Consider the following 12,448-nt stretch of genomic DNA (forward strand, 5'->3'; position numbering starts at 1 on the left):
AAGTTCTTAACTCTCACCAGGTCTGTCCCAGGCATGGAATTCATGTCACTTGGCAGCAGGCGCCTTTACCCACTGAATCGTTTTGCCAGCCTGATACCAATTTTTTGAAAAACCGTCTTGTAGTTCAGGCAAGTTTTGAATTGCTATGTAGCAGTCAATGACCTTGATCTTCCTGCCTAACCTCTCAATGGCAGAATTACGGGCAGAACGACCAAGCTTGGATTATGTTGTGATGGGACTCAACCCTAGCGCTTCTGCATGCTAAGCAAGCACTCTACCACCCGAGTTACATCCCAGGCGAATAACATATTTAATGTAGTACGTTTATTTTATTAAACAACATAACTGCCACTGGTTCTCCTGGGAATTTCATCTTTCCACATTCCTTAGTTAGGCGCCAAACCCAGGACTTCGGGAATACTAAGCAAGTATTCTACTCGTCAGTTACATGCCCTATAAAATATTACTATCTTTGAAAAAACAGTACTGACATCAAAACTCACTGAAGCCAGGTGGTGGTGGCGCACCCCTTTAATCCCAGCACTTGGGAGGCAGAGGCAGGCGGATGCCTATGAGTTCGAGGCCAACCTGGTATACAGAGCGAGTTCCAGGACAGTTAAGAGTTGTTACAGAGAGAAACCCTAAAAAAGCAAACAAAGGCAAAAACAACACAACTAATTGAAAATCTTTCAGTAGAGAAATTATTATCACTATTTTTTATTTTTATTTATTTATTTTTTAACTATTTATTTTTTATGTATACAATGTTCTGTCTGCATGTATGCCTGTCCACCAGAAGAGGACACCAGGTCTCACAGATGGTTGTGAGCCACCATGTGGTTGCCGGGAATTGAACTCAGGACCTTTGGAAGAACAGGCAATGCTCTTAACCGCTGAGCCATCTCTCCAGCCCCTCACTGCAGTTTTTGAGCTTGTACTGAAACTAGCTCTTGTAGACCAGGCTGGCCTCGAACTCAGAGATCCACCTGCCTCTGCCTCCTGAGTGCTGGGATTAAAGGCGTGTGCAGCCACTGCCCAGCCAAAGAACTAAAGCTTTTAATTTACAAATTGTCTGTCAAAATGAAAACAGGTTTCAAAGAGACGGCAACTCTAAGACCTCGCACCTGTGTGAACTGAGCCAATCGGGGACGGGCCTGTTCGAAATCCCGCGGTAAGGAAGACGAATGAGCCAATTCTCGCGAGATTTTGGTGCTTTTTTCCGTCTTCCTATGTCTCGCAGGAACACGATTAATCTCGCGATCTTTGGGAAGTTCCGTTGGGGAAGATGGCGGCGGCCGCGAGCACCCTTCTCTTCTTGCCGCCAGGGACTTCAGATTGAGCCTTTCCCGGAAGAGTGGGGGCCGCTGGTGCGCTGCTTCCCCGGAGCGCAAGCCAACTTGGTTCCCCTCTTAGTGGTGGGGAAAGGCTTCCCCTCCCGTGGCCGACCCAAGACCTCACCGCTGTCAGGATGAAGGCTCAGGGGGAAACCGAGGGTGAGTGACGGATCCGGGGTGCAAGAGGGGGCGGGACACAAGTGTGGAAAACCAATCTGTGAGAGGAGGTGGGGACCCACGCCCCTCCAGGGCCACATTGCACGGAACTGGCTCCGGTGGAATGTATATTTTAGACCGTCTCTGTCTTGGAGAGGACGGAGCGCCAGCTCCGAGGTGCTCTACTCGCCCCCTTTGTGAAAGGTTTTCCGCATCAGGACGAGTGGTTGAGCCTCAGGATCGCTTAGCCTGGTGGGACGCGGGGAGAGTGAAACGGAAACTTGTTTACTCTTTGTTCCGCGAGATGTCTGAATTTATGCTGACAGACAGTAAGACACAACAGTGTGCCAGGGTCATGGAGGGCTTAGCGTGAGTGACAGACACGGTTAGGTCTCTTGTCAGAATTCAAGTCCTGTGTCGTGCATTTCAAAAACTGTTCTTTTAATTGTGTTTGAACAGTGGCTTTAAAGAAAGATTGGAAGGATGTTTTAGGAACAGCCCCCCCCCCCCAACCAATTTTCCAGAAGAGGGCAGAAAAAAAAGGGGGAGATTGAATGTTTGTGGTTTTGAGACAAGGTTTTCCTGTGTAGCCTAGGTTAGCCTTCAATTCAGGACAATCTTTCTGCCACATCCTCCCAAGTACAAACCTCCCAACTTACAAACCTGTACCCTGTAGGTCAACAAGAGGTTTTTATTATTTTTGTTTGTTTTGTTTTAAGGTTTGTTTGCATTGTTTTTTGTTTTTGTTTTTTTTAAATTTGGTTTCCTTTTGTTTTTTGACCCAGAGTTTCCCTGTGTAGCTTTGGCTGGCCTAGAACTTAGAGATCCAGCTGCCTTTGCCTCCCGAATCTTGGCTCACATCCTCCCCTCACTACCTTAATGCATATCACCTGGTTTATTTAAACTGAAGCTATGACCCGTGTAGGAAAATGGGGCAGCAAAATAAGCCATACTTAGACAAATGCCCCATTTTCTCTCTTATGAGGAGTCTAGACTTAAGTATATGTTTATGTATGTGTTGGCTTTGAAAATACAGACCCATGTGAGGATACTTTTTTCTTCTTCAAGGCAGTGTTACTCTGTGTAGCCCTGGCTTTGTAGACCAGGCTGGTTTCGAATTAATAGAAACTCACCAGCCTCTGCATCCTGAGTGCCGGTATTAAAGGTGTGTGCTATCACTGTCTGGCCTCATGGGGACATTTCTTTGTGTGTTAACTTAAAAAATGATTTAGGGACTGGCAGTGTAGATCAGTGGTTAGTGCAAGGGTGTTCATCTTCCTGGGTCCAATCCCCAGCACCAAAAGAGAAGGAAAAAAGGGGGAAGTAACAACAATTATGCTCCCAAATTAATGAAGTCAGTGTTTTCATACTGAAAACTAGTTACATTTTTTTCAGATTGTACTTAAAAATTTTTATTCAAGGTATTGCATGTGTATTTATGTAATTAGAAGGGTTTTTTGTTCCAATTAAATAATTAACAGAAGCTGGGTCTGGCATGCCTGTAATTGCACCACTGTGAAGTAGAGGCAAGAGGAGGAGAACTTCAAGACTGTCCTCCCCTGCTCTGCTCGTTCAAGGCAAACGGGGCTGTATGAGACCTCCTTCCGGGATGGAGGTGGAAAGGCTAGACAATCTAGCTGGTTGGTAAAATGCTTCTTATGCAAAAGACGTGAGTTTGAGCCCCGGTGCTATGGAGGATGAGACAGGCAGGTCTTTGGAGCTCTCTCAGTGAGCCTAATTTGTGATTCCCAGGTCCCAGTTAGAGATCCCCCCCCCCCCCGCAAGGGTGTCTGCTTATAGTGGCACACATTCATAGGAGGATAATCTAGGCTAAAATTCAAGCCTGGGAGATGGTTCATGTCTATAAACCTAGCAGTTTGGAGGTAGAGGTAGGAACATCAGGAGGTCAAGGGCATCCCTTAAATTTATTTGTTTAGAGGTGGTGCATCTGCCACAGTGTGAGTGTGGCAATCAGAGGACAGCTTGCAAGAGTCAGTTACCTTTATCCATTGTGGATTCTGGGGATTGAGCTCATGCTGTTATATGACAACTGGTGCCTTAACTTCAGCCTTCAAGGTCATCTTCTGCCCCATAGACCTGGAGGTCAGCATGGGCCATGAGACACCATCTCAAAAAGGAATAAAGGGGCTGAGTGATTAAGAGCCCTTACTGCTCTTGGCATTAGGCCCAGAGTTCGGTTCCCAGAACCCACACACCTACATAGCAGCTCACAACCATCTGTAACTCCAGTTCTAGGGATCCTGGTGCCACCTTCTGACCACCTGAGTACTAAACAGATGGAGTGCACATACATGCAGGCAAAAAGATTCACACATAAGTAACTTTTTTTTTAAAGACAGGGTGTCTGTCCTGGGTGTAATGGTATTTCATTTGTATTTTAATAAATAAAACTTTATTGAAGATCAGAGAGTAAAACAGCCTCACTGTCAGCTTTATAGACCAGGGCGGTGATGATGCACACCTTTAATCCCAGTAGCCACACTAGTTTGCCATGGAAATTGGGCGGTAGGTAGTGTTGCACGCCTTTAATCCTAGCCCTAGAGAGAACTATAGAACAGGAGGAGACAGCTCTCACACACAGTTTCATTCTGACATTCCTGGAGGTTTTTCAGACTGAGGTCAAGGTAAGAGCCAGTGGCTGGTTCAGGATGAACCCCAATTTCTGTCTCTAGATTTTTATTAATCGTGCTATACCTGGGTGTCCTGGAACTCACTTTGTAGACCAGACTGGCCTCAAAAATCAAAGAGTCTGCCTCCCGAGTGCTGGGATTAAAGGCGTGCGCCACTATTGCTTGATTGATAACACTTAAAAAAAGAATATTTCATGTGTGTGATGGTTTTGTCTTCATGTATTTCTGGGTACCAAGTATATATCTGGTGTTCTTGGAGGCCAGACAAGGCCATCAGATCCTCTGGTACTGTAGTTAGATATGGTATAAGCTGCTATGTGGGTTCTGAGATTCGAACCCAGATCCTCTGAAAGTTCAGCTAGTGCTTAAAAGGATAGGTAAGGCATTGTGGAACACTGCTTTGATCCTAGTATTCAAGAGCCAGAGGCAGGGAGATCTCTATGTGTTCAAAACCAGAACGTTTAGATCCTGTCTAAAACCAAACAAAACAACAAAATATCTAGGCTGGAAAGATCCCTTGGCCTCATGATAAAAGACAAAGACAGCTTGAAGCACATTGTCCTCTGACCTTCACAGGCACTGTGGTGGGTTTACACCTGTACTTATACACATACACAGACATCCACATACAAATAATAATCAAGTTGGTTTTGTTTTTGTTACTAGTAGTATTTTAAATGTTTGTTTTATGTGTGTGGGTATTTGGCTTGTATGCACGTCTGCACAGCATGTGTGCCTTGGTCCTCAGGAGGCCAGAGGAGAGTGTCAAATCCCCTGGAATTGGAGATAGAGATGTTTGTAAGCTGCTGTATGGATGCTAGGAATCTAACCAGATCCTCGCAGAGAGCAGCTAGTGCTCTTAACTACTTAGCCGTTTTTCTAGCCTCTTGGTTTTTATTGTTTGTATTAAGACAGGGTCTCATATAGACTAGACTGTTCTTGACATCACAAAGATATGACTGCTTCTGCCTTCTGAGCGCTAGGATAAAAAGTGTACATCACCATGCCTGGTATAAAAATTGAAAACTATCTTCTAAGCCATACATAGTATACATACACATGTAATCACAGCTACCCAGGAGCCTAGGGTAGGAGGATTGTTGCGTCTAAGACTTCAAGGACTACGAAATGGAATAGTAAAACCCTGTCTCTTAGGAAAATAAGTTAGAAAATATTGTGTGTATGAGTACTTTTACAACATGATCTTCCTCTGTAGCTCAGGCTAGCCTTGAATTCACAAACCTGCCTCAGTCTTTCCAGTGCTGGCATTGAAGCTGTGGGCAACCATGCCTAGCTTTCTTTGTTTTAGAGTAAATGATATTAAAAATATTTTGGCAGTTCATAAGTGAAATATAGGGATTCTCTGTAAGAGAAATGGTGGGAGGTCTTGATGTCAGAGTGTCTAATGATGTTTTCTATTTTATGTTATAGAGTCGGAAAAGCTGAGTAAGATGAGTTCCCTCTTGGAACGGCTCCATGCAAAATTTAACCAAAATAGACCTTGGAGTGAAACTATTAAGCTTGTGCGTCAAGTCATGGTGAGAATTGTGGCTAAATGGGTTAAGTACTAAGGGAATTACTTAATAAAGCAACCTTTCTCTGTATAATTGTTACTAGTTACCATGCTGTATCCTCACTTACTCATCATAGAACAGCTGAATCCATGGTAGGTATTGATTTCAGAGGCCAGCTTAGGAAGGAAGTGGCTCGAATTCCCATATCTACAGGGGTATTCTAGGACTCCTCATAGATCCTAAAATCCATGAGTTCTTAAGTTCCTTGTTTTAAAACTTTGTCAACTGGACTTCTTGGCATGCCTTTTATCCCTGCACTCAGTTGCAGAGACAGGTTGATCTCTGTTAGTTCAAGGCCAGCCTGATCTACAGAGTGAGTTCTAGGAAAGCCAGGGCTACACAGAGAAACCTCACCTCAAAAAACATTTTTAAAAAAAAAAGCATTATCTTTGCATATTTTAAACATTCTCTTATATACTTTAAGCAAATTTCTACATTACTTGACAATAGTTAAAACAATATAAATAGCATGTACATATTTCTTCTGTGGTGTTCATTGTCAGTGCAGAGCAATATTGTTTTTGGTTCAGAAGCAGAATCTTTTTTTGAGATAGGGTTTCTTTGTGTAGCCCTAACTGTCCTTGAACTCTGCTTTTTAGTCCAGGCTGGCTTCAGTCTTACAGAGATCTTGCTGCCTCTGCCTCCCAAATGCTGGGATTAAAGGTGTGTGCCACCACCGGCCTGGGAAGAAGCAGAATCTTACTTACCTTCTTACCTGTCTGTCTCTGGCCTTGAACTTGCTTTGGTCAGGCACTTACCCAAGCTGGCATTGAACTTGTTGTGTAGCTCAGGCAGACTTTGAAAAGTGTACAGATCCTCCTGCTTCAGCTTTCCGAGTAGCCTGTATTACAGTCCTTTTGAGTCAGGGTCCTGTGTGTGGCTTAGGTTGGCCTTCAGCGTGGTATATGGCTGAGGCTGTCCTGCCTTAGCTTTCCTGGTCTCGAGAATACAGTTGAGTCCCGCCACCTCTATGCTATCTAGTTTTTCTCTGGTCTGTTTGAAATAGGGTCTCATTCATTCATTTTGAGGTTTTTGATTTGTTCTTTGTTTTTCTTAACTCTTGTTTGGTGCCCATTCACTGTCAATGCCAGTATCTTTCCCTATCGTATTATTACTTCCCTCTAAGTTATAAACCAGTGTGGTGATATTTGAACTACTTCAGTGGAAGGTGGAACACTGGAAAAGCGTGGTAACAATGTGCTAAATGTTCACTTTGAATGTTTGTTCACAACGTCACTTTGTGATCATGAAAAAAGCGATTTATTTATATAAATATATAAATATATATATATATATATATCTCCATCCTGGTAATAAGGCTTCTGAAACAATGATTTTATAAGTTTATATAATTTATAAATTTTACAAATGAATGCATGTGCATCCTTATTTAGTTTGCATACAAAGGAAAGTATTTTTTCTTTCTGAGACAGGGTTTCTCTGTGTAACAGCTTTATTTTGGAATTTCCATTGTGCGCCAGCTTGGCCTCCAACTCAAAGGGCTCTGCCTGCATCTGCTTCCTACTTGATAAATTCTCAGAAACAAAATTTCAGTAATGCTGAGAAGTTCATGGCTTCTGGAAGATAAAAATGAACAGTGATATTAATGGGGGAAAGTTCTTAGTGTAGTTTTTTGTTTGTTTGTTTTGTTTTGTTTTAAGACAGGGTTTATTTATAGCCCTGGCCATCCTGGAACAAACTCTGTAGACCAGACTGGCCTCAAACTTGGAGATCCACCTGCCTCTGCCTCCCTAGTTCTGGGATTAAAGGCCTGTGCCACTATCCCCCAGAAATATACGTATTTCTGTTTACTTACTTTATTTTGTGTGTATGAGTATTTCGTCTATGTGTGTATGTGCACCATGTCTGTGCCTGTCGGCCACATAAGGTCAGAAGAGGGCATCTGTTGAATTCCATAGAGTTCGAGTTACAGATGCTTATGAGTGACTTTGAGGTTGACTTGGTTACCTGCAAAGTCAAACTTGGGTCCTCTGTAAAAGCAACACGTACTCTTAGTTGCTGAGCCATCTCTCCAACCCCTCCAGCCTTTTTTTCATACAGGGACTCGCTGTGTTGCCCTCACTGGAACTTGGTATATAGACCAGGCAGGTCTTGAAATCACAATGACTTACTTGCCTCTGTCTCCCTAATGCTGGAATTAAAGGTATATGCCACCATGTTTTTTAGATTCTTTTATTTTTATTTCTGTTTCTGAGTGTTTGCCTATGTGTATGTAAGTACAGCATGTGAATAAAATCCTTTTGGAGGCTTAGAAGAGGGTGTTGGGACTCCTGGTACCAGTTACAGATTTTGAGTCAGGACGTGGGTGCTAGGAACTGAACCCTGGTCCTTTGCAAGTACAGCAAGTGCTTTTAATCAATTGTTGAGCCATCTCTCCAGTCCGCCTGAGAGCCTTTTGTTTAGTTTTGTTTTGATTGTCTCTTAGCTCACTCTGTAGACCAAGCTGGCCTTCAGAGATCCACTTGCCTCTGCCTCCTGAGTGCTGCGATTAAAGGGGTGAGCCACCACTGATAGGTGTTTGTTTTGTTTTTTGAAATAGGGTCTCATTACATAGCCCTGACAGTCTTGGAAATCCCCTATCTGGCCTTAAACTCACAGAGATCCTTTTATGATTAAAGGTATTCGTCACCACAATTTGGTGATGTTGTCACACTTCTGTAGGAGGTAGATCTCAACAGTGACATTTGGATTCTAAACAGTTCTTTTTTCCCCAAAGCTTAGATACTAGATTACCTTTTTTACTAATACATATGAGTTTGGATGTTATTTGTCTGTATGAACTTCTTTTTCTTGGGTAGGTGGACAGGATAGCAGGTTGATGAGTGGTGTACACTTCTAATCTGAGTCTGATGGCCATTTTAGGCTATAGGAGGAGTTCCAGACCATAAAATATTTTGGGTTGATGGGATGATCCATCAGGTAAAGGGGCTTGCTGCCGAGAGTGATGGCCTAAATTTGATACTCACATGGTGGAAGGACAGAACCAACAGAGACAATGTACTCTGACTTCCATGTGTGTCCACAAGACTCTTTGTCTCATACAACAGAAATAAATTGATATTAGAAAATATCCCCTCCTGCATGGCAGTGGTGGCGCACACCTTTAATACCAGCACTCAGGAGGCAGACACAGACAGATCTTTGAGTTTGAGGCCTGATCTACAGAGCTAGTTCCAGAACAACCAAGGCTACATAGAGAAACCCTGTCTCGAAAAACAAACAAAAAAGAAAGAAAAGAAAATACACTCTCCAAAAAAAAAAAAATTCTCAGGAGGTAGAAGCTGGAGGGTCAGAAGTTCAAGGTCATCCATTGCTAGAAAGCAATGCCAGCCTGGGCTAAAAACCTTGTCTCAAAAGAAAAGAAAGAATCTGTGGTCTGTTTTCAGTCAGTAACTTTCCTGCTAGGATAACATGTGTGTAACTGAAGCATTGGTTTGGTTGATGTTTTTGCTTCAATTGTTTTGTGATTTTATACAGGAGAAGAGGGTCGTCATGAGTTCTGGAGGGCATCAGCATTTGGTCAGCTGTTTGGAGACATTGCAAAAGGCTCTCAAAGGTATGTACACACCTTTGAAATTGTTGATCTTACTAAAACTTAACAAAACTTAATAAAACTCACATTAAGGTGGATTTGGGGGGATGGCTGAATTCTAAACTTAAATAGATATAAATTAAGGAAGATAACTTTCCATATTGAATGTTGCCTTTATTTTCATTTATGGAATTTTTAATTTAATTTTTTTTTTTTTTTAAGACAAGGAGCTCTTATAGACCAGGTTGCCCTCGAATTCACAGAGATCCACCTGCTTCTGCCTCCCAAGTACTGGGATTAAAGGCGTGTGCTACCACCCCCCTGGCAAATTTTTAAAAATTTTACTGACTTGTTTACTTTATGGTGTGTGTGTGAGAGACACAGAGGTATTGCATATGTATTCATGCAACAACATATGAAGGTCAGAATTTTTAAAAATCTTTTTTAAAGATTTATTATGTGTAGTGTTTTATCTTCATTGTATGCCTGCAGATCAGAAAAGGGCACCAGATCTCATTTTAGTTGACTGAGCCATCATCATGAAAGCCAGTGTGGTCATCTTCTGAGCCGTCTCTCTCCAGCACCCACAATTTTTTTCGCAAGACAGGTTGCTCTGTGTAACAGCTCTGACTGTCCTGGTACTCATTTTTAGGCCAGGCTGGCCTCAAACTTACAGAGATCCCCCAGTCTCTGCCTCCTGAGTCTTGGAAGTACTGGAAGTCTTGAGTTGGGAATCTTTAATGAGTTGCTTTTTTTCCTTTCTGGTGTAAGGAATGGGACTTGAGCTCAGGTTGTTAGACCTGCAAGATAAATGCTTTTTTCCAGTTCAAAAAATTATCCCAATCTCGAAGCATTTATTGTTTATTTATTTGCTTTTTGCTTTTGAGACAGGGTTTCACTATGTTTCCTTGACTGGCCTGGAACTCTGTAGACTTTGAACTCACAGAGAGCTGCCTGCCTCTGTCTCCCAAGTGCTGGGATTTGTGGTATCTACCACATGCTTACTTTGAAGCATTTATTTATTTTTACTTTGGGCTTTTTGACATAAGATCTTAACTATTACAAGTTGATACCCTTGCTATCTTTGATCTGAAGATCTTCTTACCTCATCCTCCTAAGTACTGGGATTATAGGTATATGCTGTCATACAGGACTATAACTTTATTTTTAACATTAAATAATAATGCTCGGCTAATATGTGCAAAACCATCTGTACTGGGTGCGGGGATAATACTATATCCATGCTCCCTTTTGTTCTATTTTTTAATTTGTTTAGATGTATATGTTGTATGTGTGAATGTTTTGCCTGTATGTATGTGTACCTTTTTTTTTAAATTTTTGAGACAGGGTTTTTCTGTAGCTTTTGGCGCCTGTTCTGGAACTAGCTCTTGTAGACCAGGCTGGCCTCGAACTTAGAGAGATCTGCCTACCTCTGCCTCCCGAGTGCTGGGATCCTCCCCCCCTTTGGCGTATGTGTACTTGTGATTGCAGTGACAGTGGAGGTCAGAAGACGGCATTGGATCCCCAGCAACTAGTGTTCAGATGTTTGGGAAACGCAATGTGGGTGCTGGTAACTGAACCTGGGTCTTCTTTAGGAGCAACAAGTGCTCTTAACTACTGAGTCATCTCTCCCGTCACTCCCCTTCTCATTTTAGATATGGTTGCATATAATCAAGCAGGTTAAAAAGTCTATTTTATTTTATATGCACATTTGCGTGAGGCTGTCAGATCCCCTAGAACTGGAGTTGCAGACAGTTGTGAACTGCCATGTGGGTGCTGGGAATTGATCCTGGGTCCTTTGGAAGAGCAGCCAGTGCTCTTAACGGCTAAGCCATCTCTTCAGCCCCTCAAAAAGTCTTTATGTAGTTAAAGATGACCTTGAACTCCTGATCACCTTTTCTTTTACCTCTGTATTAGTTTCATATCATTTTTCTAAGTTAAAGATACCTTGACTCAGAGTGGGAGAAATGGTTCAGTGGTTAAGAGCACTGGTTACTCTTCCAGAGGTCCTGAGTTCGTTTCTCAGCAACCATATGGTGGCTCACAACCATCTGTAATAAGATCTGGTGCCCTTTTCTGGTCTGCAGGTGTATCTATAGGCAGGACAACTCATACATAACAAATAAAAAGATAACCTTGACTCAAATAAGGAGTAATAATAAAAAAGGAGGGTGCTGGGCAGTGATAGCATTTGCCTTCTACCCCAGGACTCCAAAGGCAGAGCAGGTGAATCTTTACATTCAAGTCCAGCCTGGTCTACAGAGCAAGTTCAAGGACCACAAGGGCAACACAGAGAAACCCTGTCTTAAAAAAAAAAAAATCCAGCATTTCTGTTCTTTTTGTTATTTTTATTAGGTACATAGACCAATCTGACTTGAAACTTATGTATGCAGTACAGGGATGGAATAACAGGTGTGCATTTTCATGCCTGCTGTTCATGGTTTTTTCTTCCTGCCCGTCTCTTTTGGGTTTTCCTATGTAGCCAAGGCTAACCTTGAACTCTTGATCCTCCTACCTCTGTCCCCCAAATGTTAGATAGCTATCATTTTGGTCTCTCAGTTTTTCTCTTTTTTGTTTTGTTTTCATTTGTTTTGTTTTGTTTTGGCTTTTCGAGCCAGGGTTTCTTTATATCTTTGGCTGTAGATAAGGCTGGTCTCCTGAGTCCTGGGATTAACTCCATGTCCTGCCACCATCTGGTTTAAATAGATTTTTTTGTTAATATTTATTTATTTACTTATTATGTATACAGTCTTCTGCCTGCCTGTATTCCTGCAACCCAGAAGATGACACCAGATCTCATTATAGATGATTGTGAGCTACCATATGATTGCTGGGAAATTGACTTGGAACTTCTGGAAGAACAACCAGTGCTCTTAACCTCTGAGCTATCTTTCTAACCCCATAAATAGATCTTAATATTGGTTACTTTCCTTATTTCTGTTTTAAAATACTTAACAAAAGCAATTTAAGGAAGGCAAATTTTTTGCTTGTTCGTTTTTGGCCTTACATTTTAATGGTACTGTCCATCATTGTGGGGAAGTCATGGCAGCCAGAGTGAGGCGACTAGTCACATTGCGCCTGCAGTAAGATGCAATGAAGAGTGCTGGTGTTCAATTCACTTTCCCCTTTGTCCTGTTTGGTTTAGGAGCCCTAACTATAGAATTGTGCCACCCATATTCA

General features: G+C 42.2%; 1 protein-coding gene across 4 annotated transcripts in view; it reads left to right on the forward strand.

The window, feature by feature from the left end:
* The first annotated feature begins 1,253 nt into the window (after positions 1–1,253).
* The window catches only part of Med1 (mediator complex subunit 1), a 39,729-nt gene continuing 28,534 nt past the window's right edge, over positions 1,254–12,448 (forward strand). For 2 of the 4 annotated variants that reach the window (XM_048450834.3, XM_048450833.3), the window contains exons 1-3: positions 1,256–1,493; positions 5,573–5,679; positions 9,214–9,292. In XM_048450834.3, the coding sequence (XP_048306791.1) occupies positions 1,469–1,493; positions 5,573–5,679; positions 9,214–9,292 (211 nt within the window). In that variant the 5' untranslated portion in view covers positions 1,256–1,468. Of the gene's footprint in view, positions 1,494–5,572; positions 5,680–9,213; positions 9,293–12,448 lie in introns of all 4 variants that reach the window. The other 2 variants (XM_048450831.3, XM_048450832.3) reach the window with 2 other exon arrangements.

Source organism: Myodes glareolus, chromosome 9 (genome assembly GCF_982192425.1).
Source record: "Myodes glareolus chromosome 9, mMyoGla1.1, whole genome shotgun sequence".
Lineage (NCBI taxonomy): Eukaryota > Metazoa > Chordata > Mammalia > Rodentia > Cricetidae > Myodes > Myodes glareolus.